The sequence below is a fragment of the Callithrix jacchus genome, chromosome 1, assembly GCF_049354715.1.
Source record: "Callithrix jacchus isolate 240 chromosome 1, calJac240_pri, whole genome shotgun sequence".
Classification (NCBI taxonomy): domain Eukaryota; kingdom Metazoa; phylum Chordata; class Mammalia; order Primates; family Cebidae; genus Callithrix; species Callithrix jacchus.
Window position 1 is genome coordinate 192,983,961 of NC_133502.1, and position 27,787 is coordinate 193,011,747.

At 41.0% G+C, this 27,787-nt stretch overlaps 2 protein-coding genes across 4 annotated transcripts in view; both read left to right on the plus strand.

The window, feature by feature from the left end:
- The first annotated feature begins 4 nt into the window (after window positions 1-4).
- On the plus strand, window positions 5-11,183 carry LOC128928112 (uncharacterized). Of its 3 annotated transcripts, XM_078335717.1 has the most exons (6): window positions 5-292; window positions 3,008-3,101; window positions 3,770-3,859; window positions 4,149-4,215; window positions 4,763-4,831; window positions 4,921-11,183. In XM_078335717.1, exons 1-6 carry the CDS (start codon window positions 269-271, stop codon window positions 4,940-4,942), a joined length of 366 nt encoding a protein of 121 aa, XP_078191843.1. In that variant the 5' UTR covers window positions 5-268; the 3' UTR covers window positions 4,943-11,183. The 3 variants fall into 3 exon arrangements, 1 of the variants encoding a protein (XP_078191843.1); XR_013521520.1 differs by lacking the exon at window positions 4,149-4,215 and having other exon boundaries at window positions 5-3,859; window positions 4,377-11,183; XR_013521521.1 differs by lacking the exons at window positions 4,149-4,215; window positions 4,763-4,831 and having other exon boundaries at window positions 5-3,859.
- Window positions 11,184-14,733: 3,550 nt separating this feature from the next.
- LOC100396717 (immunoglobulin iota chain-like) overlaps window positions 14,734-27,787 on the plus strand; it is a 32,118-nt gene continuing 19,064 nt past the window's right edge. The window contains 3 exon segments of the mRNA XM_078335636.1: window positions 14,734-14,826; window positions 25,077-25,160; window positions 25,483-25,581. The gene's annotated coding sequence lies outside the window, so the exon portion shown is untranslated.

A 27,787-nucleotide genomic window follows, 5' to 3' on the forward strand; every position in this document is an offset into this window, starting at 1 on the left:
TTTTGGAGGGAGCCAGCTCGCTCAGAGGATGAGGGAGGAACAGCCCTGCGCAAAGGCTGCGGATCTGCCCCCTGGAGATCCCCGCTCTCTTGCTGAAGGTTGAGGGTCTGGTGGGGCCAGGAGGAGGGTTCCTTCTCCTCCTGGCCCCACCAGAAGGGACCGCTACCCTAGCAAGAGCTGTCGGTGCACTGTCCAAAATCGGGTCCCACCTGGCAGAGGGGGCGATACAGGGGAGCAGGATTCTGGTGCCCAGCACGTGGTGCAGCCGATGACAGCTTTGAGATCAGCACGTGTGAGTCCTCTTGCGCCCTTGTTGGAAACCCTGGAGGGGAGAGTCGCTTAGAACAGCATTGCACAGGTCACCCAGATCCTGCCGAGGATGGTGGTGGCCAGGGTAGGTTGGAGGAACCTACTTTCCATAGGACTCAGCACTCCCCTCCCTGTGCAGCTGACCAAGAGAAATCAAACAAAGCTTCCTTTTCTACAGACATATTTGAGTGAAGCTGGGTTGTCTTTCTATATTACAATCAAACAAGATACTGAGACAGGTTGAATGCAGGAGGAAACAAAAGAATCCAACTGTCCTTCACTTTGCAAAAACGTACAACAAGGCCACTCAGTCCCTTCTTTGTTTATTTGGTTTGGAGATGATCATCACTTCCCTTTTTTCTTATAATGCTTTCCTGAAGCAGAGATTATATTTTTTAGAAAAGGGTATTATTTGCATTTGCATGCAAGTGTGTTATTTTTCAATCCATTAATGGTTCTCAATTGCCCATCTTTCATTTCATATTTTGTTTTGAAAGAAATTTAGGCAGAAAAGCTGCAAAAAATAAGCACAAAACTTCTATCTGTCCTTCTGCCAGCTTCTAATGTCAATATCTTGCACCACCTTAGTTACAAGTGTGGAAACCAGGACATTCACATGGATATATGATTAGCAAATGAACTGCAGACCTTATTTTAATTTCACCAATCTTTCCATCACTTTCTTTTTTCTGTTGCAAGATCCAGTCGAGGATCCCACACCGCATTTAATTGGCAGGTGCCCCTTGGACGCTTCCATCTGTGCCAGTTTCTCACTATTTCCTTGTCTTTCATGCCCTGGAAATTCTGAAGAGTACTGGTCAGGTATTTTGTTGAGTGTCTCTGAATTTGTGTTCTTCTGATGTCTTCTCATAATCAAATTGAGAATTTGCTTTTAATGGAGAGGACACCACACATGTGATGCTTTTTTCCTCAGTGTGTCACATCTGAGGGTACCTGATGGTGCTGTGTCGTTTGTAAGGTGACATTCACTTGACCACAAAGTTCATGCGGTGTCTGCCATGTTTTCTTATGGGAAAGTTATTATGTTATTTTTTGGTGTTGTTAACTTTCCTTTCTTCCTTCCTTCTTTCCTCCCTCCCTCCCTCCCTCCCTTCCTTCCTTCCTCCCTCCCTCCCTTCCTTCCTTCCTTTCTCTCTTTTTCTCTCTTTCTGTTTGTGATGGAGTCTGGCTCTGTCACACAGGCTGGATTGCAGTGTTGCAATCTCCACTCACTGCAACCTCTGCCTCCTAGGTTCAAGTGATTCTCCTGCCTCAGCCTCCCAAGTAGCTGGGATTACAGGCATGCACCACCCTGCCCAGATATGGGTTTGTTTTTTTTTTTTTTTTTTTTTTGCATTTTTAGTGGAGATGGAGTTTCACCATGTTGGACAGGCTGGTCTCAAACTCCTGACTTCAGGTGAACCATCTGCCTTGGCCTCTCCAAATGCTGGGTTTACAGACACAAGCCACTGCACCCAGCTAGTGTTGTTAACTTTCATAGGGAAGGCATACTTTGGAGACAGTACGTTGAGGTTATGTCAGTGTCCTGCATCTTATCAGAATTCTGCAGAGAGATTTTAGCCACCTTGAAGGATTCTTGTCTGCAACACTGATTTCTTGCTTCAAGTGATTCTCTATTTCCCTCATTCTTTCTACATTAATCAATTGAAAATCTTCCGTAAGGATCACTGGTCCCCTCTTCTACACTTGTTTATTCATTCAGTTATTTATTTATATCTGCATAGACTTGCCAATACTTACTTTATTGTATGGCTAATAATTTCATACTATCGATATGCACTTTCTAGCCAAGATGCTTTCAGGTCTGGCCAATGGGAGCTCCTTAAGACTGGCTCCTGTGTCCTTCCAGAGAGCTCCATCCTTTAGTGAGCACCTCTTTGCTCCTGTGTAACAAGATGTTTTGCATTCATCTTGTATTTTTCCCCTCAGCTTTGAAATCAAGTTCTTCTTCAATGAGACCTGGCTCTTTTGATTAGAGGGTGGTTGGAAAGTGAGCACTGGACAGGATTCTGCTGTTGCTTCTAGCTCCCCCCAGTGGACAGAACTAGAAAATATACCTAAGTCTATCAACCCCTTAGAGGGACACACATCCATTAATACACTTAGGACTAAATGGACATAATTTTTTAAATACACGAGTTTACACAAATGCCTTCAATTACCATCCAGTGCCACAGACTATAGCCTAATATCCCATTTTTTCATTTCATTTTCCAACAGTGAGAAACCTGGCCCTCAGGCTTTACCATGGATGGTTCAGGGTTTCTTGTTTTTGTTTTTTTGTTTTTCTCATTCGATAGTTCAGTTTTTTTATTCCTACAGAGGAGCTTCAGAACCGTGAATCCACGTGAACCTCTGGGAGACATTTGCTAGCTAGACGGTTTTTCCCACTAGTCTTCTCTCATTTAGCAATATGCTATCCTTCAAAATACTCTTGTGCAAAGTTTTAGACAGACCACCTCCTTCCCTGCCCCTATCACTGTAGCTGTGTTATTCTTTCACGAGAGATAGAGATTCAGTTGTTGTTGTTTGGGGTTTTCCCCAAATCCTGGCTGATTCACCCAAGTAGGACCCAGGCTGCATGCCCATCTCCAGCCCATGGCAGCTCTCCTGTAAGCTGGACAGGCTTCTGAGGGCAAGAAAATAGGTGGCTGAGAATACCCAGGGCCCCGCACAGGTGGTGGAAAGCCTGGACTCAGCAGCAACACCAAACCCCAGACCCAGCAGAAACCACCCAAGACCAGGCGATCGTACCAGAGCAGTGGCCGCAGGTAAGAACCCGGGCCCAGGCTGTGTGTGGTGGGAGTCCTCCCTGTCCCAGGGCCCAGTACAGCAAAGGAGCACCAGCCGGGTCATCCTGGCAGAGGTCTGTCCCGGATCCACCTGCAGGGGCAGAAAACCCCTTCCAAGGGGGGATCATCTCTCTCCAGCAAAACAGTGGTCCCTGCCCTAATCACACTGCCCAATTCAGTGGAGTTACTGCTGCTGCTCCAGCGTCCTAACGCTGTCCAGCCTGCACCTGCCTGTGCTCATCCACACCCCCCAGGCCTGCCTTCCCTGTGGCCTGTGCTTGGCCACCTTGGCCTAATTGAGCACTGAGGCCTCCTGGGCACCCAGCCCATCACTGCACCTGTGTTTTCCAGTCCCCGCCCCACTGGCTCAGGGGTTCCACCTAGCGGCGCTGATGATGAAATCAACAAGCACGGGAGTCGTGTCAGAGAATTTTAATGAAAGCGTCGGCAGTTCTTTCCCCCATGGTGCTGTGCAGGTGGCCGAGCTCATATTGCCGCTGATAAGACACCAGCCACTTACAGAGAGAAAGCGAGGCTGCTTCAAACCCAGGGCCTGATGCAAAAAAGCATCACTTCTGGTCAGGGAGTCTGGCAGCCATGCCTTGTGGGAGGTCACACTGGCACCCAGGCCTCTGTCTGCGTTGCAGGGGGAGAGCTGGGTCCCGTCCTGGAGAACGCTGCATTTCCCAGCCCCGAACCAGCTTTGCCTCTGCACAGGATTTTGAGCCAGGACGCAGGTAAGTGACACACCTCAAGTCCTAAAGCCATCATCACTCCTGGAACCCAGTGGGGGAGGATCCTTTTTAGAACATGGAAAGTGTGGTCATCCCATCATTAGACAAGCACATATCGTACATAAATAAAAGTCGCATGGGGACGCAGGTAGGGGGGAAACGAAAAATGGCACAGACATCGATAGATTGCTTTCCAGTTTCAAGGCGGCAGATAGATGCACATCATGAGACCAGAGGAGACAGAGACCAGCACTGGATTTGGCTTTTCTAAGCCACATGTGTTCCCTTGCAGGGCTGGAGGGTCGAGGAGACAGACAGAGATGGAAGCCAGGACAGGGGAGCCCACTGGGCCCAGAAAGGTACAGAGGGCAGGGAGGCTCCTGTTCTGTCTTCTCCACCCACCAGGGTGACTCTTCTTGCAAACGGTGCTGTGCCCTCCCAGCAAGAAAAAAGCACAACTAAATCCACACCACACACAGACGCAGACAGAAAACCTTGTGGCTCTGTTTCCTGCCCCCAGACTCACCAGGTCCACCAGCAGAGAAGTGTGAGGCACACAACCCCGCTGTCAGGCTCCCCGAGGTGCTGCGGGCTCAGCAGGAGCTGCCCATCTACACACAGGGGACACCCACTCCTCCGACGTTGGGAGAGGTTGCCGAACAGAGCTGCGCTGGGTGCTGGCATCATCCTGGGACCCCACACACTTTCCTGAGTGCGATCCCACTTTCCTCCTCTGGGCAGATGCATCCTCTTCTCCTGCAGGATTTTCTGGAAACTCAGCTCTCAGCTTCGGGTCCCTTCTCCCCTTTCCCTGACCCAAACCTCTTTCTTAAAAAGTGGTGCAGTTGTTTATGGGTTTATTTCTTGCAAATAGGTGGCAGCCTCCACGCTTCTGTTTTCTTTTAGCAAGATGGTCAGGTGGGGTTGCAAAGAATGCCTGGACTCCCATGCACGTGCTGACAGAGGGGGCAGCAGGTAGTCCTGAGCCTCCACCTGCTCTGGGAAGGAGCCCCCGGTCCCTAGGCCTGGTTCCTGCATAACTCTCCACGTATCCTGTTCTCCAGAGTCTTAAGAACCCACTCCTGAGGGCAGCAGAGCCAGGCACTTAGAGGAAGACAAAATGCAGCCAGGGCACGGATTGTCCACGGAATACATTCTAGCATCTTACCAGGTATTGGAATCTGTTAGGAAAAAATCAGAAACTATGTGTAAAACTTAAAAATATTCAAGTATCAAAAGACATTTCAGATCAAAGTTTTAAAACAAGTCGGCCAGGCGCGGTGGCTCATGCCTGTAATCCCAGCACTTTGGGAGGCCGAGGCAGGTGGATCACGAGGTCAAGAGATCGAGACAATTCTGGTCAATATAGTGAAACCCCGTCTCTACTAAAAATACAAAAAATTAGCTGGGCATGGTGGCATGTACCTGTAATCCCAGCTACTCAGGAAGCTGAGGCAGGAGAATTGCCCGAACCCAGGAGGTGGAGGTTGCAGTGAGCCGAGATTGCACCATTGCACTCCAGCTTGGGTAACAAGAGCGAAACTCTGTCTCAAAAAAAAAAAAAAAAAAAAGAAGAGATAATCATGTGGTTTTTGTCTTTGGTTCTGTTTATGTGGTGAATTACATTTATAGACTTGCCTATGTTCAACCAGCCTTGCATCCCCAGGATGAAGCCTACTTGATCATGGTGGATAAGCTTTTTGATGTGCTGTTCCAATTGGTTTGCCAGTATTTTATTGATTTTTGCATCTGTGTTCATCATGGATATTGGCCTGAAGTTCTCTTTTCTTGCTGAGTCTCTGCCGGGTTTTGGTATCAGGATGATGTTGGTTTCATAAAATGATTTGGGAAGGATTCCCTCTTTTTGGATTGTTTGGAATAGTTTCAGAAGGAATGGTACCAGCTCCTCTTTGTATGTCTAGTAGAATTCGGCTGATCATTAAAAAATCTGGAGACAACAGATGCTGGAGAGGATGTGGAGAAATAGGAACACTTTTACACTGCTGGTGGGAGTGTAAATTAGTTCAACCATTGTGGAAGACAGTGTGGCGATTCCTCAAGGACCTAGAAATAGAAATTCCATTTGACCCACCAATCCCATTACTGGGTATATATCCAAAGGATTATAAATCATTCTACTATAAAGACACATGCACACGAATGTTCACTGTAGTACTGTTTACAATAGCAAACACCTGAACCAACCCAAATGCCTATTGATGATAGACTAGACAGGGAAAATGTGGCACATATACACCATGGAATACTATGCAGCCATCAAAATGGTGAGTTTGTGTCCTTTGTAGGGACATGGATGAACCTAGAAAGCATCATTTTCAGCAAACTGACACAGGAACAGTGTCAAACACCACATGTTCTTACTCACAGGTGGGTGTTAAACAATGAGAACACATGGACACAGGAAGGGAAGCATCACACACTGGGGTCTGTCAGGGGGAAATAGGGGAAGGACAGCAGAGGGGGAGTTGGGGAGAGATAGCATGGGGAGAAATGCCAGATATAGGTGATGGGGAGGAAGGCAGCAAATCACACTGCCATGTGTGTACCTATGCAACAATCTTTCATGTTCTTCACATGTACCCCAAAACCTAAAATGCAATTTAAAAATGGCTTGAGGAAAAAAAAAAAAGAAGTGGGCTGTCATGACAGAAACTTATAAATAAAGCCCTAACCTCCCGGGACAGAGCACCTGGGGAAAAAAAGGCGGTTATGAGTTCTGCTGCAGCAGACTTAAATGTACCTGCCCAGCAGCTCTGAATGGAACAATGGCGCTCACAGCTCAGCACTTGAGCTCCTATAAAGGACAGACTGTCTCCTCAAGCAGCTCCCCGGCCCCCGTATATCCAAAGAGTCACCTCATAAAGGAGAGCTCAGATTGACATCCGGCACGTATCCTTCTGGGACAAAGACAGCAGAAGAGGAAACTGGCAGCAACCCTTACTGTTCTGCAGCTGCTGCAGGTGATCCCCAGGCAAGCAGGGTCTGGAGTGGACCTCTAGCAGTCCTACAGCAGAGGGGCCTGACTGTTAGAAGGAAAACTAAGAAACAGAAAGAAATAACCTAGTTATCAACAAACAGGACGTCCACTCAGACACCCCATCTGAAAGTCACAAACTACAAAGACCACAGGTAAATAAATCCACAAAGATGGGAAGAAACCAGTGCAAGAAGGATGAAAACACCCAAAACCAGAATGTCTCTCCTCCGAGGGATCACAGCTCCTCACCAGCAAGGGAACAAGGCTGGATGGAGAATTAATCTGGTAAATTCACAGAAACAGGCTTCAGAAGGTGGGTAATAAGAAACTTCTCTGAATTAAAAGAACATGTTCTAACCCAATGCAAAGAAACTAAGAACCTTGAAAAAAGATTTGACAAAATGCTAATGAGAATAAACAACTTAGAGAGGAACATAAATGAATTGATGGAGCTGAAAAACACAATACGAGAACTTTGCCAAGCATACACAAGTTTCAATAGCCGAATTGACCAAGCAGAAGAAAGGATATCAGAGGTCGAAGATCAACTCAATGAAATAAAACGAGAAGGCAAGGTTAGAGAAAAAAGAGTAAACCTAACATTAATTATAATTAATAATTATATATTTGCAATCAGCTGTTATTCGAATACTTTATGTCAAATTGTTATATGTTAAAATGATGACTCTTCTTTCTATAAATGTATGTATCTTAGCACAGTGCAGAATCTCAGTCAGTTTATGTTCAGCATTCTGTACTCTCATGTGTGTCTTTTATCCTTAAAAAAGTGAGTCCTCCATTTGGCCTCAGACCTGAGGGCCTGAGAGTTGGGACCACCTCACTCTCAGATTTCTATTTTCCACAAGTTAAATTCTTCCTGCCGTCTCCAACCCAGTCCAATATATCATCAGCTGCTATCAATATCATTTTATTTTCAATCCAATTTGCTTTCTAAGATTTGATTGCTCTTGTCTAAGCCTTTCAACTCTATTTAAAAATTTTGTCTACTCTTCAGAGAAAAACAATCAACAAAGAATCCTCTGAACAGGAAAGTTATCAATAAGAAATAAATGTAAAATAAACCCATTCCAGATAAACAAACACTGAGTTGATTTCAACTAAGTTGAAATCAAATGACCAAAGATGATAATTTGAATCTACATAAAATAACAAAAGCACCAGTAAAGATAATCATGTCATGATAAAAGACATTATGCATACATATTCCTTTTTGTTTCTTATCTTATTTTCAAATATGAATGTATAACAATAAAGATAGAATTGCATTGCTGGAACTATTACAAATACAAATGTAATATATTTACCAATAACTAAACAAAGGAATAAGTGATAAAGTTGTTGTGAAATAAAGACATATTCTCTGATATATTGAAATATTCTCTGACATATTTCAAATAACTTGAATATCCTGGAATAAATGAGGAAATCCAGAAATGAAAAATAAGAAAGTCCATATGACAGAATTTGTAGATATATAATTGCTTTTCTTTCTTTTCTCAGCTTCAAGAGAAATAAAATTATATAAAATAAAAATTATAAACTATATTATTAAGTTTATAACATGTAGATATAAGTATAAAATTAGCTTATAACATGTAGCTGTAAGTATAAAATTAATATTACAAAATGAATAAGAAATAGAAATATATATTCTAGCATTCATATAACTCATTAATATTAACAGTATAAATGCAAAGCAGATTCTAATGAGTTAAGATGTGTATGAGAAGCCCCGAAAGAAAAAATAGCTCCAAATATATATTTAAAAATCATAGAATAAATTGCAATGTTACATAAAAAATATTCTCTTAATGCAAAAAGACAGGATAGAAAAAAGTAATAAAGTATGCAGATGATATATAGAAGACCAAAATAGTACAACAAGTATAAATTCAGCTATATAATTATTGACACTAAATAGAAAAAGATTAAATAATTAAATTTAAAAAGCTGAGATTGTCAGACATTATAAAAGTAAGATACAAATACATACAGTCTATAGCACAATCACTTTGGATCCAAAGAAACAAATTGGGTAAAAGCAAAGGAATAAAAACATCCAAGCAACAGATATAATAAAGTTGTAGTTACAATTACAAAATTTTTTTTAAAAAGCCAAAAGAACCCACACACTTAGATGTGTAAGGTGAGACATTCCATATTGATAAAAGAGTCAATTCTGCAGGAAGATTTAACAATAGTCAGCGAATATAGAAGTTAAAAAGCAATAAAATATGAGAAACAAAAACTGATAAAAATAAAACAAGAACTAGATAATCCCACAATAACAGTTGGAAATTTAAATGCCCCATTTTCAATAATGGATTAAAAAACAGCCAGCATATCAATGAGAAAATAGACTTGAAGAAAATGAATCAACTGAGACATAACAGTTGATTCCACCTAACAAGAGCAGACTATGCAATCTCTAAGTGCTCATGGAATGCTCTCCATGATAAACTATGCTCTAGGCTATAAAAGAAACAATAAAATTAAAATAATTGAAGAAATGCAAAGTATTTTCTTTCATCATAATGGAATAAAATTAAAACTTAATGACAGCAAGAAATACAGGAAATTCACAGATATGTAAACATTAAGCAATGAAGTTATAAATAGCCATGTCAAAGAAGAAATTTAAAATTGGGAAATAATTTGAGTTGAATAAAAATGATTACTCAACATAAGAAAACATTTAAGATGCAGCAAAACTAGTATCCAAAGGGCTGTTTATAGCAGTCAATTTCTACATATAAAGGATTTCAATACAACAACCTAGGCAAAGGATTTTTTGAGGGCAGGGGGCAAAAAAAGTCTTACTGAAATGCCTGACAGGAAAGAATAGAGAGTGCAATGATTTGGGGATAAGATCTTTGAAAAGTGTTTGCATAGTTAAGAGAACGTAGAAGGCAATGTTTAGGGTCAGGTGCAGGCTCAGAAAAGACCTAGAAAGGCCCTAATTTCTGATATCTGTTTGACCCTCAAGCTCTGGACAGACAAAGGGGAACAGAGCACAGCTTCAAAAATTTGGCATTTTTTTTTTTTTGCATTGGTAAGTCCAGCTACGCATTTAGTCTATAAATGGCACATTATTGCAAATGTTAATGGGTACACTGTGATGTTCTAGAATGTACATATATTGTATAATGATAAAATTAGGGTTATTAGCATGTTGGTCACCTCAACCCTTTATCATTTCTTTATGGTGATAACTTTCAACATACTCTTTTCTAGCTATTATAAAATATATGCTACATTGTTATTTTTATTTATTTATTTTTTTGAGACGGAGTTTTGCTCTTGTTACCCAGGCTGGAGTGCAATGGCGCGATCTCGGCTCACCGCAACCTCCGCCTCCTGGGTTCAGGCAATTCTCCTGCCTCAGCCTCCTGAGTAGCTGGGATTACAGGCACGCACCACCATGCCCAGCTAATTTTTTGTATTTTTAGTAGAGATGGGGTTTCACCATGTTGACCAGGATGGTCTCGCCTCAGGATCCACCCGCCTCGGCCTCCCAAAGTGCTGGGATTACAAGCTTGCTACATTGTTATTACCTATAGTCACCCTACTATGTAATAGAACACCGTAATTTATTTTTTATATCTAAGTGTAATGTTGCACCCACTGACTGATGTCTCTCAATCTTTACCTTCCCAGAACCCCGGTAACCACCATTCTACTCTTAACTTCTATAAGATTTACTTTCCGGTATTCCACGTTAGTGATATCAAGCGGTATTTGTCTTTCGATGTGTGGTTTCTTTCATTTAAAATTATATCTCCTAGGTTCACTCATATTGCCACAAATGACAGAATCTCACTTCTTTCTATAGCCAAATAGTATTTCATTTTGTACATATACCACATTTTCTGTATTCACTGATGGGCACGTATTGATTTAATTTCTTGGCTATTGTGAATAGTGCTGCAATAAACATAAGGCAAATATCCTTTTCACATGTTAATTTCAATTACTTTGGGTGTATATCTAAAGTCCTATCATGAACCATATAGTATCTCTATTTTTAATTTTTTGAGAAATCTCCATACTGTTTTTTATGATGGTGGTACTAAAGCTACATTCCCACAAAGTGTAAAAAGGTTTTTGTTTCTTTGCATCTTCACAAACGTGTTATTTTTTGTCTTTTTAATAATAGCCATTGTTACTAGGGTGGAGCGATAACTCATTGTGGTTTTTATTAGCACTTCTCTTACAGTTAGTGATGTTGAACATTTTGTTATAAACTTGCCAGCCATTCCTAAGCCTTACTTTGAGAAATGTCTATTAAAGTCTTTTGCCATTTTTAAACTGGATTGTTTTGTTTTCTTTTGTTTGTTTGTTTTGCTATTGAGTTGTCTGAGTCCTTTATATACTCAGGATATTTGTATAGTTTGCAAACATTTTCTCCCATTCCGTAGGTTGTCGCTCCACTCTTTCAATTGTATTGTTCGTCGTTCAGCTTTTTGTTAGACGCCTCAGCTGCTTATGTATAAGGTGGAGCTTTGCAGTTTGATACAATCTGTTTGCCTATGTTTGCTTGTGTTGCCTATGCTTTTGAGGTTCTCTACAAAAATTCCATCTCAAGAGCAATATGATAGAGCATTTCACATGTTTTCTTCTAGTAAGTTTTAAATTTTGGGTCCTACGTTTAAGTATTCAATCTATTTGAGTTGATTTTTGAATATGTAAGAAATAAGAACCGAATTTTATTATTCTGCTTGTGGCTATACAGTTTTCCCAGCATCATTTATTGAAGAGACTGTCTTTTCCCCGATGTGTGTTCTTGGCACTTCTGTCAAAAATCACTTGGCTTTTTAGCCTAGATTTATTTCTGGTTTCCCTAGTCTTATAATACAAAGAATTACAAGAGACTATTAAGAATAACTTAATAGTTCCATCGGTCTAAGTACCTGGATTTTTTTTTTTTTTGGTAGCTTGTTTCTGCTTTTTTTGTCAGTACCATGTTGCTTTGGTTACTAAAATTTGCAGTACATTTGAAGTCAGATGACGTGATGTCCCCAGCTTTATTTATTTTTGCTGAAGGTTACTTTAGCTATTTTGGTCTTTTGTGATTTAATTTAAATTATGTACTTTTTTATTTCTATGAAGAATTTCATTGCCATTTTGATAGGAATTATGATAAATCTGTAGATCACTTTGGATACTTTGAACATTTTAATGATATTATTTCTCCAAATATGAAAACAGGGTATCTCTTTTGATATCTTCAGTTTGTTTCATCAGTGTTTTATAATTTTATTGTAGAAATCTTTCACATCCTTGGTTAAATTTATTCCTAGATATTTTATTGTATTCAATAGCAGTTATAAATGAGAGTGCTTTCTTGATTTCTTTTTCAGATACTTGTTAGGAGCCTATAGAAATGCTACTAATGTTTGTGTGTTGATTTTGTATCCTGCAACTTTACTGAATTAATGTATTATTTCTAATAGTTCCTTAAAGGAATTGAGATTTTCTATACATATGATCATGTCATCAGAGAACGGGGACAATTCCCCTTCCTGTTTTCCAATTTAAATGTCGTTTATTTCCCTCTTTTGCACAATTGCTCCAGCTGGGACTTCAAGTACCATGTTGAATAAAAGTGGTAAAAGTGAGCATACTTGAATTGTTACAGATCATAGAGAAAGGATTTTTAACTTTCTTCCTTCACTCTAATGTTAGCTGTGGATTTGTCATGTATGACTTTTATTGTGTTGAGGTTTGTTCCTCTAATACCTAAATTGTATGGAGTTTGTATCATAAGAGATGTTATATTTACTGAATACTTTCCTGCATGTGTTGAGATGACCACATGGTTTTTGACTGATGTATTATGTTTATGGATTTGACTATATTGAACCATTCTTGCATCCTTCAGATGACTCCCAGTTGTGTACGGTAAATAATCTTTTCAAAGTGTTGTTGGATGCAATTTGCTGGTATTTTTTCTTTTAGTGTTTATGCATCTGTGCTCATGTGAGAAATTGGTTTCCTTTTTTGTGGTGTTTTTTGGTATCAGGTTAATGCTGGCCTTGTGAATAACTTTGGAAGTATTCCCTCCTCTTCCACATTTTGTAAAAGTGTGAGAAGTATTGTTAATTCTTCTTTGTATGTTTGTTAGAATTCAATGGTGAAGCCATCAGTTCCTGAAACTTTCTTTGATGGGAGAGTTTTTATTTCCAGTTTCATCTTCTTACTCATTATTGGTCTTTTCAGTTTATTTCCTCATGAGTCAATCTCAGCAGGTTTTATGTGTTCAGTAATTTATTCATTTCTTCCAGGTTTTTCATTTTGAGGCAAATAGTTGTTCTTAATAATCTCTTGTAATCCTTTGCATTTCTGTGGTATCAATTGTAATTTCTCCTTTTTATCTCTAATGTTATTTATTTGAGTCTTGTCTCTTATTTTCTTAGTCTACTAACAAATTGTTAATTTTATCTTCAGAAAACCAACTATCTCATTCATCTTTTCTATTTTTAAAATTTTCTATTTTGTTTATTTCTATTCTGATCTTTATTTTTTTATTTATTTTATTTTATTTTATTTTTGTAGACAGAGTTTCGCTCTTGTTACCCAGGCTGGAGTGCAATGGCGCGATCTCAGCTCACCACAACCTCCGCCTCCTGGGGTCAGGCAATTCTCCTGCCTCAGCCTCCTGAGTAGCTGGGATTACAGGCACACGCCACCATGCCCAGCTAATTTTTTGTATTTTTAGTAGAGACGGGGTTTCACCATGTTGACCAGGATGGTCTCGATCTGTTGACCTCGTGATCCACCCGCCTCGGCCTCCCAAAGTGCTGGGATTACAGGTGTGAGCCACCGCGCCCGGCCCATTCTGATCTTTATTATTTCTTCCCTTTTACTACTTCTACTACTTTGTACCTTTGTTTTTTCTCATTTTTCTGGTTCCCTGAAATATAATATTAGATTATTTGTTTGAAAGTTCTTTTTTCATGCAGGTATTTATTGCTATAAACTTCCCTCTTAGAATTGCTTTTGCTAGAGTGCAATTTAACTCCATTTATTTGTTGTAGATGATTATTCTGTCTGGACTTGTTTCACTGCTGAAAATGTGGTGCCGAAATTTTCTATTATTATTGGATTATAGTCCATTTTTCCCTGTAGGCCTATTAGTATTTACTTAATGTATTTGTGTGCCCCAGTGTTGGGTACATATTTGTTTATAACTGTTACAACCTAATGCTATATTGATCTCTTTATTATTTAATAACGGCCTTCATCATCTTTCTTTACCATTCTTGACTTAAAGTCAGCTTTATCTAATGTATCTACTCTTGTGATTTTTTTGGTTTTCATTTGATGGTTTATCTCGTTCTGTCATTTCACTTAGTCTATCTGTCTTTGCAGATTAAGTGACATTGTAGACAGCATATATTTGGCCTTGTTTTTAAATTTATTCAGCTATTCTAATCTCTTCATTAAATAATTTAATCCATTTACCTTCAAGGTTATTATCGATAAATAAGGACTGCGTACTGCCATTTTGTCACTACTTTTCTGGTTGTTTTGCAGATCCTTTGAGGATCCTGAAGCTGAGGTCCAGAGGAGGGGAGGGACAGGCCCTGGGCGCTCCCCAGGCAAAGGGAGCTGATCTTGGGACTGGGGTCACAGGGCTTCACTTCTGCGACCTCTAGGGCCCCAGAGCTGGGGAGGATGAGAGACTGGGAGTTTTCGTTCACCCCTCGGGCTGGACAGAGGCTCGGCCTGTGGCACAACCCAAAGCCGCCTCTGGCCAGTCCTTGGCCCCTTTAAGACAGGATGGTGCTTCAGCCGGGCGCGAGGGACGCTGCCAGCGTACGTGCCCCTACGGAAGCTGAGACTACGCTACTTGCGTGGATACGGCAAGAGCGGCTGCGTGGTCGGAGCGAGCTTCAGAGAAGCTGTGGTGGCTTTCATGAGATGGTGGAGGAGGAGGCAGGTCTCCGCGGTAAGTGGCGGGGGCATGGACCCTACTGGGAACTCTTTGGGCTTCTTTGCTCCTCCCGGCCGCTCCCTGCTTTCGGGCCCTGACTTCTTTGTGGGCATCTGGGCCCTAGTCGTCCTCATGAGGGCAGTTGTGGGGTCCTGGCCCCGGCAGCTTCCGCATCCCCTCCCGGCTCGTGTCTAACCAGCATCCGGCGTATAGGAGCACCTTGGCCCAGAGCTGGCTGTGAAGCTCGGGACCTGGGTCCCTCCAAGCCCCGCCGGCCGCTGAGCTGGGGTCTAGGGTTATTTTTGCTGCTTCAGGACCTTTAGAAAGAGACCTCGCTAGAGCAGGGGACGTCTGTGGTCTTTAAGGAGTCTCCAGTTATTTAGCTGTTTTCCATGGTGTGTATCCTAATTTTCATTTCCACCTGCAGCGTATGAGTTCCCCTTTATGAAAGCCACATCCACATCCCTATTTTTTTTTATTTTTATTTTTTTTGAGACTGAGTCTTGCTCTGTCGCCTAGGCTGGATGCAGTGGTGCCATTTCAGCTCACTGCAACCTTTGCCTCCCGGTTCAAGCAATTCTCCTGTCTCAGCCTCCTGAGAAACTGGGACTACAGGCGTTGGCCACCATGCCAGGCTAATTTTTATAATTTTAGTAGCGAGGGGGTTTCACCATATTGATTGTCAGGCTGGCCTCAAACTCCTGACCTCAGGTGATCCACTTGCCTGGCCTCCCAAAGTACTGGGATTACAGGTGTGAGCCACCGTGTCCAGCTCCCCCTATTTTGTAAAAACTTTCTGGGAATATGTGGTTTTGAATTACAGCTTTTTTTGTGTGATCAATTTTTTTTATTGTATTTTAAGTTCTGGGGTACATGTGCAGATCTTGCAGGATTGTTACATAGGTATACACATGCTATGGTGGCTCGCTGCCTCCATCCCCCCGTCACCTACATTAGGTATTTATCTTAATGTTATCCCTCCCCAACCTCCCCACCCCCTGCTATTGCTGCCCTAGTCCCCCAATCCCCCAACAGACCCCAGTGTATGATGTTCCCCTCCCTATGTCCATGTGTTCTCATTGTTCGGCATCCACTTATGAGTGAGAACATGCCGTGTTTGATTTTTCTGTTCTTGTGTCAGTGTGCTGAGAATGATGGTTTCCAGATTCATCCATGTCCCTGCAAAGGACATGAACTCATCCTTTTTTATGGCTGCATAGCATTCCGTGGTGGATATGTGCCACATTTTCTTTATCCAGTCTATCCTTGATGGGCATTTGGGTCGGTTCCAGGTCTTTGCTATTGTAAACAGCGCTGCTACAAAGAACTAAAACAAATGTACAAGAAAAAAATCCCATCAAAAAGTGGGTGAAGGATATTAACAGGCACTTTTCAAAAGAAGACATTTATGTGGCCAACAAACATATGAAAAAATGCTCATCATCACTGGTCATTAGAGAAATGCAAATCAAAACCACATTGAGATACCATCTCTTGCCAGTTTCTAACTGGCAAGAGATTCTTTAAATCTCTCGTCGATCATTAAGGAATCAGGAGACAACAGATGCTGGAGAGGATGTAAAGAAATAGGAACCCTTTTACACTGTTGGTGGGGGTGTAAACTAGTGCAACCATTATGGAAGACTGTGGCGATTCCTCAAGGATCTAGAAATAGAAATATCATTTGACCCCACAATCCCATTACTAGGTATATACCCAAAGGACTAAAAATTGTTCTATTGTAAAGACACATGCACACGTATGTTCATTGTGGCACTGGATTAGTTTTCTAATGAATAGTTAATTTTGAGGACCTTATCTCTTATCCGTTTGATTTTATGTCTGCAGAATTGTCTGCTCAAGCTCTTTGAGAAATATTAGATTGGATTCTTTTGCTACTTTTTAGTGGTTTTTTCATGTGTGTGTTAGATGACAACTCCTTGTGAATTACATGATTGTCTGAAATTTTTGCCTAATGTAGAGGATGCTTTTTTATTTGGAAAGTAGTTTTCTTTGCTGTGCAGAAACTTTTCAGGTAGATGTAATCCCACATGTTTATTTTTGCATTTCATGCATGTAATTTTGGTCACCCATGTAAGAAAATATGTATCAATGACAAAGCATTTCATGTTATTGAGGTTTTTCTTCTAGGGCGTTTGTTTCTTTTTCTCTTTGCAAAGGTGAGCAGAGATGCGAGTGACCCAAAATACATCCTCAACCTGTGTTTTAGTTAAAAACATTTTCTGGTTTATGGTCTTTTGTCTTGGCCTTTAATTTTGGGGCCGGGTGATTTTTGTATATCATATAAAATAAGGGTTCTATTTATCTTCTGAATCCAGATATTTTTCTCAAATGTGTTCATTGAGCAGAATGCCTTCCACGTTGTGGTGTTCTGTATCAAAGTGAGTTGAGTCTGCCCATGTTTGCATTGATCTTGTTTTTGTCCTCCCTGTTTTTGTCCATAGTTCTAGGTATTCGTTTTTATGCAAGTGCCATGTATCTGCGGCATGGCTACAACTTGGCAGTGTAATTTGATATCGAGGATTTTGGGTCCTCACTTTGATTTTATTTCTCAGGATTTCTTTAGATATTCATTGCTTTTGTGGTTCCCTGTGTTTTTTGGCAATATGTATTTATGTTAACTTTGTTTCACAACATAAAGGTCCAAATTAGGGATACATTTTCATATGTATAGATTGAGTAATGATCAAATCAGAGTACTTAGGATCTCTGTTCCCTCATACAGGTATTATTTTTGTGTGGGGAGAACATTCAAAATTCTCACATCTTGCTCATTCAAAAAATAAAATATTGTTAACTCTAGTCTCCTGACTGAGGAGAACACTAAGATTTATTCCTTTCTTGTTAAGATAACTTTGTTTCTATAACGAATTCACGTTCCCCGTCTAACTCCCAGACTCTGGTAACCAATATTGTGCTTTCTACTCCTTTTAATGTAAACCCCTTATGATTTCACATGAGTGGTATCATGCAGTGTTTCTTTCTGGGCCTTTCCTAGCTAATTCCATTTAACATCATGTTTTCCAGGTTCACTTGGGTTGTTCTAAATGTCACTGTTTCATTATTTTGATGGCTGAAAAATACTCACTAGAATATGTATATGAGAGTTTCTTGATCCCTTTATCTATGGAAGAACAGGTAGGTTGAATGTGTACCCTGTAGTGGGACTGCTAGATGATATGGTATGTCTTTTTTCTCTATTCTTTGCAGGACCCTCAACTGTTTTTCATAGTGTTAATACTAATTTGCATTTCCACAAACACTTCCCCTTTCTGGAAATTCATACCAGGAATTGTCTTTTTAAATATTTTTTTGTAATGTTCATTCTAATGGAAGTGAGATAAGATCTGAGTGTGGTTTTGATCTACATTTTTCTCATGAGTAGTAATGTTAACCATGTTTTTGTAAATGTTGGGTCAGTTTCCTGTCTTTACACAAGTATCTATTCAGGTTATTTGCCCAATTTTGGTCTGGTTATTTTTCTGCTGTTTTGTTTTTTTGCCAGCTGGTAGTGTTACTACTGGCTTGTACCGTTTCAAAAATAACCCCTTATCCACTGTATGTTTGCCCAAAGTTTTCTTTTACTTTTTAGTATGCTTTTTCATTTTGTTCATTGTTTCCTTTGTTGGGCACAAACTCTTGAGTTTGACGTGGCCCGCATGTGTATAATTTATTGGTTAGCTGTGCTGTTGGTTACTAATCAAGGAAAAACAAAATCGCTGCCAAAACTTTAAATGTGGAACCATTGTCCATTGATTTTTTTTTCCCCTGTGTATTTTGTTACTTTTTGCAAACTGTGAACATACATCCAAGTTTCCCTAAATAGACGCACACCAGAGGTGGTCCTTATAGGAGTTTTGTGGTTGCAAGTTTTGTGTATAATCTTTAATCCTTTTTGAGTTGATTATTGTGTATTTAATACCGCAAGAGTTCTGTATTATTCTTTTGCATATGGGTATCTAGTTTTGAAAACCTTCCCCATCGTGTCATTTTGGTGGTGTTTTGAAAAATGTGTTCACTCTATATAAATTTGTGTTTAATATTGAGTGCCCTCATTTTGCTCACTGGTCTGTGTTTCTCCGTGTATTCCAGTAACAAACGGGTTGGTTAATTAGGGATTTTCATTTAATTAGAACTCAGGGAATGTGATGCATCCCACATGGTTTGTATCTCTCAGGACAGCTTTGGAAATTCAGGATGCTTCACATTACCACAAAAATTTTGGCATTGTTTCTTTATATTTCTTAAAATAATATGTATCATATACCAAATGTATATAATTAGAGGGTACAAGGAAGATTTTGATACATGTAAATGTTAAGTAATGATCAAATCCGTTTATTTAGCATCTCTTCAGCTCATGCAGTTATTTTTTTGTGTGTGTGGTAACAATGTTCAAAATCTTTCCTTCTAGCTACTTTGAAACATATGATACATTTGTGTTAAGGCTAATCACGCTGCTGTAGAATAGAAGACCAGAATTGATTACTGCCATCTGAGAGTAACTTTTATCCATTACTGATTCCTTCCCAGACCTGCAGCTATCTCCCCGACAGCCTCTGGCAACCCCTGTTGAACTTTCTACTTCTAGGAGATAAAGTTTTTTTCAGTTTATGTGCCTGAGATCGTGTGGAATGGGACTTTCTCTAACAGGCTCATTGGTGTGACCTGATGTTCTCCATGTATCTGCATGTGGCTGCAGATGGCAGGATTTCCCAAAACTTTATGGCTGAAACATATTTCATGGTGTATTTGTAGTTTCTTCCTCCTTGCAGCTGTATGTGGACAGGTAGATTGCTTCCCTACCTTGGTCACAGTTACAAGTGCTTCCATACCCATGGGAAGGCAGATAACTCTCTTCAGCCCAGGGATTTCAACTGCTTTAAATGTGGAACCAGTGATGGGGCTGCTAGCTGACATGGTAGATGTGCTGTGAAGTTTTTCAAGAACCTCTAGCTGTTTTTCATAGCGTGTATACTAATTTACATCCCCACCAATGGCATTTAAGAGGTTACTCTTCTGTAAGTCTATACTGGCTGTTGCCTTCAAAAATATGTGTCTTGTTTTGGTAGTATTCATTCTGAGTGAAATGAGACAGAATCTTAGCATGGTTTTCATGGATATTTTTGTGAGGATTAGTGATGTGGAGAAAGTCATTTGAGAAATCCCCATGTGGCTTTCCATGGTGTCTGAACTGGTTTGCATTTCCACCAGCAGCAGAGCAACGTCCCTGTCCTCTGCCTCGCCTGCATTCATTCTTGTGGACTGTGTCCTAACTGTCATTCCGGCCAGTGTGCAGTACTATCTCGTGGGCCTTTTGCTTTGGTAGAGAAATGTTGTCATGTCTGTTGGTTGCTGTAAGCCTTCTTTTGAGGTGCATGTTTTCTTTCTTTTTTTTTTTTTTTGAGACGGAGTTTCGCTGTTGTTACCCAGACTGGAGTGCAATGGCACGATCTCAGCTCACCACAACCTTCGCCTCCTGGGTTCAGGCAATTCTCCTGCCTCAGCCTCCTGAGTAGCTGGGATTACAGGCACACGCCACCATGCCCAGCTAATTTTTTGTATTTTTAGTAGAGACGGGGTTTCACCATGTTGACCAGGATGGTCTCGATCTGTTGACCTTGTGATCCACCCGCCTCGGCCTCCCAAAGTGCTGGGATTACAGGCTTGAGCCACTGCGCCCGGCCTCCAACCTATGTTTTCTTATAGGACCTTTGCAGTTTCAAGATTGAGTTTAGGTCTTTAATTCATTTTGTGTTGATTTTGTCTGTCGTACAATTTAAGGGTTCTATTTCAGTGTTTGCATGTGGATATTCAGTTTTCTCAAAATCATTGATTGAACCAGACTCTCCCTTTCCCATGGTGTCTTTTTGGTGTTTTAAAAAATGTATTCACTACATATCATGTTGGGTTGAGTATCTGGCTGCCCCATTCTGTCCATTGGGTCCTTATTCTGTTTGTGACAGTCATGGATTGTTTGGATAATTATAGATTGTGTTTGTTCATTATTTTCTTTGCTTCTAACCTTGTCTTTTTCTTTTAAGGCGTTTCACTCTTATTATTATATATTAAAGGGTACACATGCAGGTTAGTTACATCTGTTAATTGCATGAAGCTGAGGCTTGAGGTCTCAACAACCTCATGACCCAGGCAGTGAGCAGAGGACCCATAGAATGGGTCTTCAGTGCATGCTTTTTTTTTGTCTGGTAGTCATTCCTGGTGTCTGTTGTTCCCTTCTTTATGTTCGGGTGTATTCATAGTTCAGCTCCTACTTATAAGTGGGAACGTGTGGCATTTGGTTTTCTGCTAGGACCTTAATTCAATTATGGTAATGGCCTGCGGCTCCATCCACATTGCTGCTAAGGATGTGACTTTCTTTTATGACTGCATAGTATTCCGTGGTGTATAACACATTTTAATTATCTCATCCTCTGTTTATTTTAAATTACTTATTTATTTATTTTAATTTTTTGAGACAGCCTCCCACTCTGTCATCCAGGCTGGAGTGCAGTAACACAATCACAACCCACTGCAGCCTAACCTCCTCTGCTCAGCTGATCCTCCCACCTCAGCCTACTGATTAGGTAGAACTACAGGTGCCTGCCACCACCTCCAGCTAATTTTTGTATTTTTTTGTAGAGATGGAGTTTTACCATGTTGCCCAGGCAGGTCTTGAACCCCTGGACTTAAGAGATTCACCTGCCTTGGCCTCCCAGAATGCTAGAATTACAGGCATGAGCCACTGTGTCCAGCCTCAAGGGGTATCACTTCTGCAGCACACTATTAACAGCAGGAGTCACAGACCTGGCCCAGATTCAGGAAGAGGGGAAATAGACTCTTCCTCTCAATGACATCTCAGTGGGACCAGTAGGACAAAGTCTTCAGCCATTTTTAATTTACCACGAGTACTATTTTCCAGGGCAAAGTATACACCTTAAATCAGTGATTGTTGTGTAGCACCACTGTCTTCACTTGGTGTAAGGGATGGAAAATAGAGATGGCACCACCTTCTTCATGACTCTCTTTGACTCACGTGAAATTTATGCTCTGGCCCCTGCAGTTTCAAGCCCTACATGTTAAGAGGCTCTGGCTTCCAGAAGGAAATTGCTTCCATCAGTGGGCCTAAGAGTCTCATTGAAATTTCAGCTACAGCTGCTGCTTGATCACTTTTAGCTCTGGTGCCAAGAAACTATCCAGAAGAGAAAAATTCACAACCTGCATGGAAAATTGACTCTGATTATCAGTGGGAGGTTGGCCTGCTGCCACACAATATATCATAGAAAAGAATCTCTTTGGTGCTTAGTGATCCCAGTGCTTTTCTGAAATGAAACAAACTTTATGTCAATAGTATGTTGATCTGGGCAGTGGAAGGGATTAACTTGAGTGAATACTATAGTGTTTTTCCAAGATCCTTTCTTAGAAATGATTTGCCCCTCACCTGGCTGCTGGTGGCTCCCAGCTGCACCCCATTCTATCATCATTGTTCACCATGCTGGTGAAGGAATAATGTCCCACCCTAAGTACCACAAGGTAGCTGAACATATGACACCTTGCGCTGAACAAATGTGATGAACAGCAGTTTGTGAGTGACATATACTCATGGCCTGGGGAAGAGGACACCACACACCAGCCAGGGCCACGCAAGGGGTGCATTCAGGAATAGAGTGAAGCAAAGGGGCACAGAGGCAGGCTTTATAGGAACAAGGGATGTGGTGGCCTCTGGTGCCTGTGGGAGGGTGTGGCTGGCTTTTTTGTTGTCATCGTCATCATCGTTTTTGTGAGATGGAATCTCCTTCTGTAGCCCAGGCTGGAGTGCAATGGTGCAATCTCAGCACACTGCAACCTTCGCCTCCTGGATTCAAGTGATTCCTCAGCCTCAGCCTCAGCCTCCTGAGTAGCTGGGATTATAAGCACATGCCACCACACCCAGCTAATTTTTGTATTTTTAGTAGAGACGGGTTTCACCATATTGGCCAGGCTGGTCTTGAACTCCTGAGCTCATAATCCACCTGCCTCAGCCTCCCAAAGTGCTGGGATTACAGGTGTGAGCCACACCTGGTGGCTTGTTTGTTTTATGGGCTGGCAGGGAATGGAGACACGTGAGGTTGAGGATTGATGGGGACACTGGTTCAGCCAACAGGGGAACAAGCCAGGCAGGGAGCAGGGGAACTCACGGGGCTCCTTTGGGGCCTAGAAGCCTCAAAGATGTTGAAGCACCCTTGAAAATTATTCTTCACATTTGAGTCTATGTATGTGGGGGTTTTCAGTATTCACATCCACTCTAATAAGGAAGATTTGCCATTCCGATAAATGCACTCCATAGATCAGTTCTGGGGAGGAGATTCCTAAAATGCAATGAGCATTGTATTGTCTCTTCAGGGAACTATAGTCAAAAAGCCACAAAACCAAAAGGAATCTTTCTACCACGTCACTTTATAACCAGGAAGGAGATTTGGGGTCATGACTATTTAGAAGGAAGATGAAGATACATGCAGTAGGAATAGTATACAATAATTCATTAAAATCACGTTTACACATTAATTTATCAAGTTCAAAGTTACGTCGTAGATCAGGTTTCGTTTTCTTCTTATTATTTTAATAAAGAGCTAGATAGTAAGTATTTTAGGTTTTGTGGGCCATATGGTCTCTGATGACTCAGTTTTGCTGCTGCTGTGCAAAAGCAGCCATGGGCAATAGTAAACAAATGGGCATGGTTGTGCTTTAACAAGACTTTGCCTATGAGAGCTGGTGGCAGGCTGCACTGGCCCAATGGGGTAGTTTATCAACCCCTGTTATAAAGTATCTGTCCTCCAAGAACATACTTCATAGGTTTGTATATATTTCTAACCTTCGCTTGAAATGATCAGCTTGTGAGGTATCCGGACAATCTTCTCTCATTTTACAGACAAGAAAACCTGAGGTACAGTACCTCTCCTGGGAAACACTGCGATGAGTAGCAAGTCAAGTCTAGAAATCAGACTTCCTGACTCCTCCCACACCCAGCTGATTCACTACACTCCAGCCACCAACACCAACTTTCTATCAGATGGGTCAATCTTAAATTACAGGGGGAAAAAAAAAAACAAAAAAAATTAGATAACTACTTTGTAGCAAGCTGGATTTTATTCATTGTTACATTTACCTTTTCTATGTATTTACCTGTGTCTGTGAATTCTGTTCCAGTAGAAAGGACCTACATTAAGCCTTGACCTGGTGTCTTGGTAACTGACTTAATGAAATTTGGATTCGATTGGGAGATTAGAAGCTCCACTAAATATGATGAACAAATAAGGTTAGCCAGGCACGGTGGCTCATGTTTGTAATCCCAGCACTTTTGGAGGATGAGGTGGGTGGATCACCTGAAGTCAGGAGTTCGAGACCAGCCTGACCAACATGGAGAAACACTATCTCAACAAAAAATACAAAATTAGCTGGGTGTGGTGGTGCATGCCTGTAATCCCAGCTACCTGGAAGGGTAAGGCAGGAGAATCACTTGAACTGGGGAGGTAGAGGTTGAGGTGAATGGAGGTCATGCCATGGCACTCCAGTCTGGGCAAGAAGAGTGAAATTCTGTCTCAAAAACACAAACAAACAAACAAAAAATCACAATTAGCTATTTGAAAACCATCTTGCAGAGATCCTAGCATTTCTGAAATCTAGGGGCTTTTCCAAATTTCCACCATATTAGATTCACTATATGAGAATTCTAGATCATGCCTCTGTAGTCAGGCATTTGATGATGGTAAATTTTAAGGATTACACAGGGTATCATTGCCAGAAGTTACCTAGATTTGGCTGGTCTGCCAAAATGACCAAACAAACCAGGGATGATCCCACCCCGTGCCACAGAACATAGTTTTAAATGTTAATTGCCATTTGCTGAAATTTGCCTTCTATAGGATATTTACCCTCTTTCCCTTACTCTATTACCAAACAACTCTCTTATTTCCTACCCTTCCTCCCCAATATCACCCTCCAAATGAGGGATCGATTTTAGTGCCAGAACTGAGGTCCCCTGACTTCCACTCTAAGCAATACCCTAAAAAAACCCTCATTTTACCTACGCTTTGCGTTCAACACATTTAGGGAGCAGTTACTTGCGGGAATTAATGGGCCATTTGTTTTAGGTTGCAAGACAAGACAGAAAACCTTTTTTATTTAGACTTCTTAATGCAATGCTGTAAAGCAAACACACACACTTGTGTAAGTCAAAAATACCAAATGCCCATGTGCTCTTCCACCAGAAGGGGGCTGATGAGAACTCTTCCAGGATCACCAAAGAAGACTCGAGTCGGCGCTGTCCAGCAGGAGACCGAGGGCCTCTCTCTGTGAGTTTTTCCATTGTGAACCTAAAATATCTGAGATGGGTCTCCATAAATTTGGAAAGTTTATTTTGCCAAGGTTATGGACGTGACACACCCTCAGGAAGTTTTGAGGACATGTGCCTAAGATGGTTGGGGTACAGCCTGCTTTTACATGTTTTAGGGAGATGTGAGCCATCAATCAATATGTGTAAGACATGACTTGATTTGGTCCAGAAAGGCGGGACAACTCAAATCTTGGGACGGGGCTTCCAGGTCATAAGTAGATAAGACAAATGGTTGCATTCTTTTGAGTCTCTGATTAGCTTTTTTTTTTTTGAATACACAGTTTACATGTGAAAGGAGAGGAGGACGCTTCTCTTATGCCCTAGTCTGGCTTAGTGAGGCAATAGCGCAGAAGCAGCAATGAGATGTGCATTTGTCTCAGGTGAGCAGAGAGATGACATTGTGTTCTGTCCATTGTGTGGCTAATGGTGAGGGGGTATGGAGCTTATCTTTGTAGCTTTCTTATTGAGGAATAAACTGGGAGCAGGTTTGCCTGATGCCGTTCCCAGCTTGACTTTCCTTCGGGTTAGTGATTTGGAGTCCTGAGATTTATTTCCTTTCACACCTTATAACCTGCTATGTGATTTAGTAGGTGACAGTGTGATCTCTGAGAGTCTACTATTTGGGATTTGAGGATGATTAGCTAAGCTGGGGGAAATTCTTAAAATAATCCTAAAAAGGAAATAAATCCCTTTTCTTTCTGATTTCTTCCTAATCACTATTTCCTTGGCAATAACTTACTCTGTGTTTAAGAAACATGCACCTAAGTTATTTCCTTCTAGAACTGAGTTTTTGTTTTAAATTTACACTTGAGAGTCTTTGAAAAATGTTGGCAGCATTTACTGAAATACACTTCATATCTGAAACATAGTACTATCTCAGCATTCTCAGAATGCTGTTACTTTTTACAGGTCCTGTTGTCAGTGAATTTGCCTTTAATATATTAAATCAGGAAAGGATAGAATTTATTTTTCATGTGAAAATGTGATTAAATAGTTTATGAAGTTTGAAAACCTGGTTCAGTACTTTATTGCTATAAGACTTTGAGTGTGTGTGTGGCTCTAACATGAGTTTATTTCACTGCTTTTTAAGGTTGTAATGGTGGAAATGATACCTCACAGTAACATGTAGGAAGAATTCAGAATTCATTTCCCTGCTTACTGAGTGACTGTGCTCAGTTTTAAATCCCATGTGCCAATTAAGTAAAAAGTTGTGTTAAAATCTGTCCTGCAATTTTTAATTTGGTATAACATCACTCCGTTCTCCAACCTAATTGGAAGATACTGACTTTTTAAAATTATGTAATTAAACCATTATAATTGTATATACTTAATGAGGCACAGTTTCATGTTTTAATACACATGCACATTGTATAATGATCAAACAATTTAAGTCTAATGCCCTGTTCATTTGAGTTTGACAAGTTTTAAAACTACAAAAGCAATAGCCACTTTCTACTAGACAGAGTTTCCTAATCATCTTAGGTCAGTCAGTTCCGTCTTCACCAGCAATTTCATGGCAGTCATCTCCTTGGTTCCATTGGCCTAATAATGCCCGGCTGTCTATTCTAACCAAGCTGGTTTAAAAAGGGAAGAAGGAAAGACTTCTGGAGAAAATGCCTGTTTGAATATACCAGGTAAGAACCATGTGAAAGATCCTAAAAGGGAGAATCCAGGTCGATGTCAGAGTAGAGTGTACCTGGTAGGTCCAGAAGCGCTCCTGGTGGCCTTCTTCTGGATTAGTTATGCCTCTGGGGACACATCTTTTCACCCATCTTCCTTATGAATCTTTTATGCCAGGCCACAGCGGTGTCTATAGAGCTAGTGCCATGGAGTGCTAAGGACACAGATGTGAAAACACACTCGATTGGCCAGCACCATCACTGAGCTGCTCTGTGATGTGAGATGACGCCAGAAAAGAGAGGCGTGGAGAGTGGGCAGTAAGGAAACACACTGCTGAAATTAACTTATTTTATCTGGAGAGAAGAACAAGTGAAGGCTCATAATCATTGGGTAATGACTAATAGGGTGGTGATGGCCATTATTTATTGTATACGTACTCTGAGCTCCATGCTTTAAATAAATCTTCAATTCTTAAAAAACCCTCAGGAGGTGATTGGTTGTACCTGTATTTCCATTTTTCAGATAAGAAACAAGTCCAGAAAAGGAAAAGTGAACATCCATGTCACAGAGCAGGGATTTAAAATCAGAACTGTCTACCCTGTCTGGGTTTTTTACACTGATCAAAAGTGAAAAGCAAAGAATTTATATATATATCTGTATGGGTGGGTGCGGTGACTCACGCACGCCTGTAATCCCAGCACTTTGGGAGTCCGAGGCTGAGGTGAGAGGATTGCTAGAGACCAGGAGATGGAGATCAACCTGGGCAATACAGTGAGGTCCTGTCCATACAGGAAAAAGCCAGTTGTGGTGCCATGTACCTGTACCACTGGCTACTTCACAGGCTGAGGCAGGCAGGAGTTCAAGGCTGCAGTGAGCTGTGATTGCACCACTGCAATTCAGCCTGAGTGACAGAGTCAGACCTCTCTCAAAAATTATATTTTTTAAAGAGATGGCTCTTAAAAAAGA

Excerpts from the sequence above, each read along its gene's own strand:
- LOC128928112 (XM_078335717.1), top strand. The coding sequence starts at position 269 with ATGACAGCTTTGAGATCAGCACGT. Across the intron at positions 3,860-4,148 it reads GATTTTGAGCCAGGACGCAG|GGCTGGAGGGTCGAGGAGAC; the intron begins GTAAGTGACACA and ends GTTCCCTTGCAG. Across the intron at positions 4,216-4,762 it reads AGCCCACTGGGCCCAGAAAG|CAAGATGGTCAGGTGGGGTT; the intron begins GTACAGAGGGCA and ends GTTTTCTTTTAG.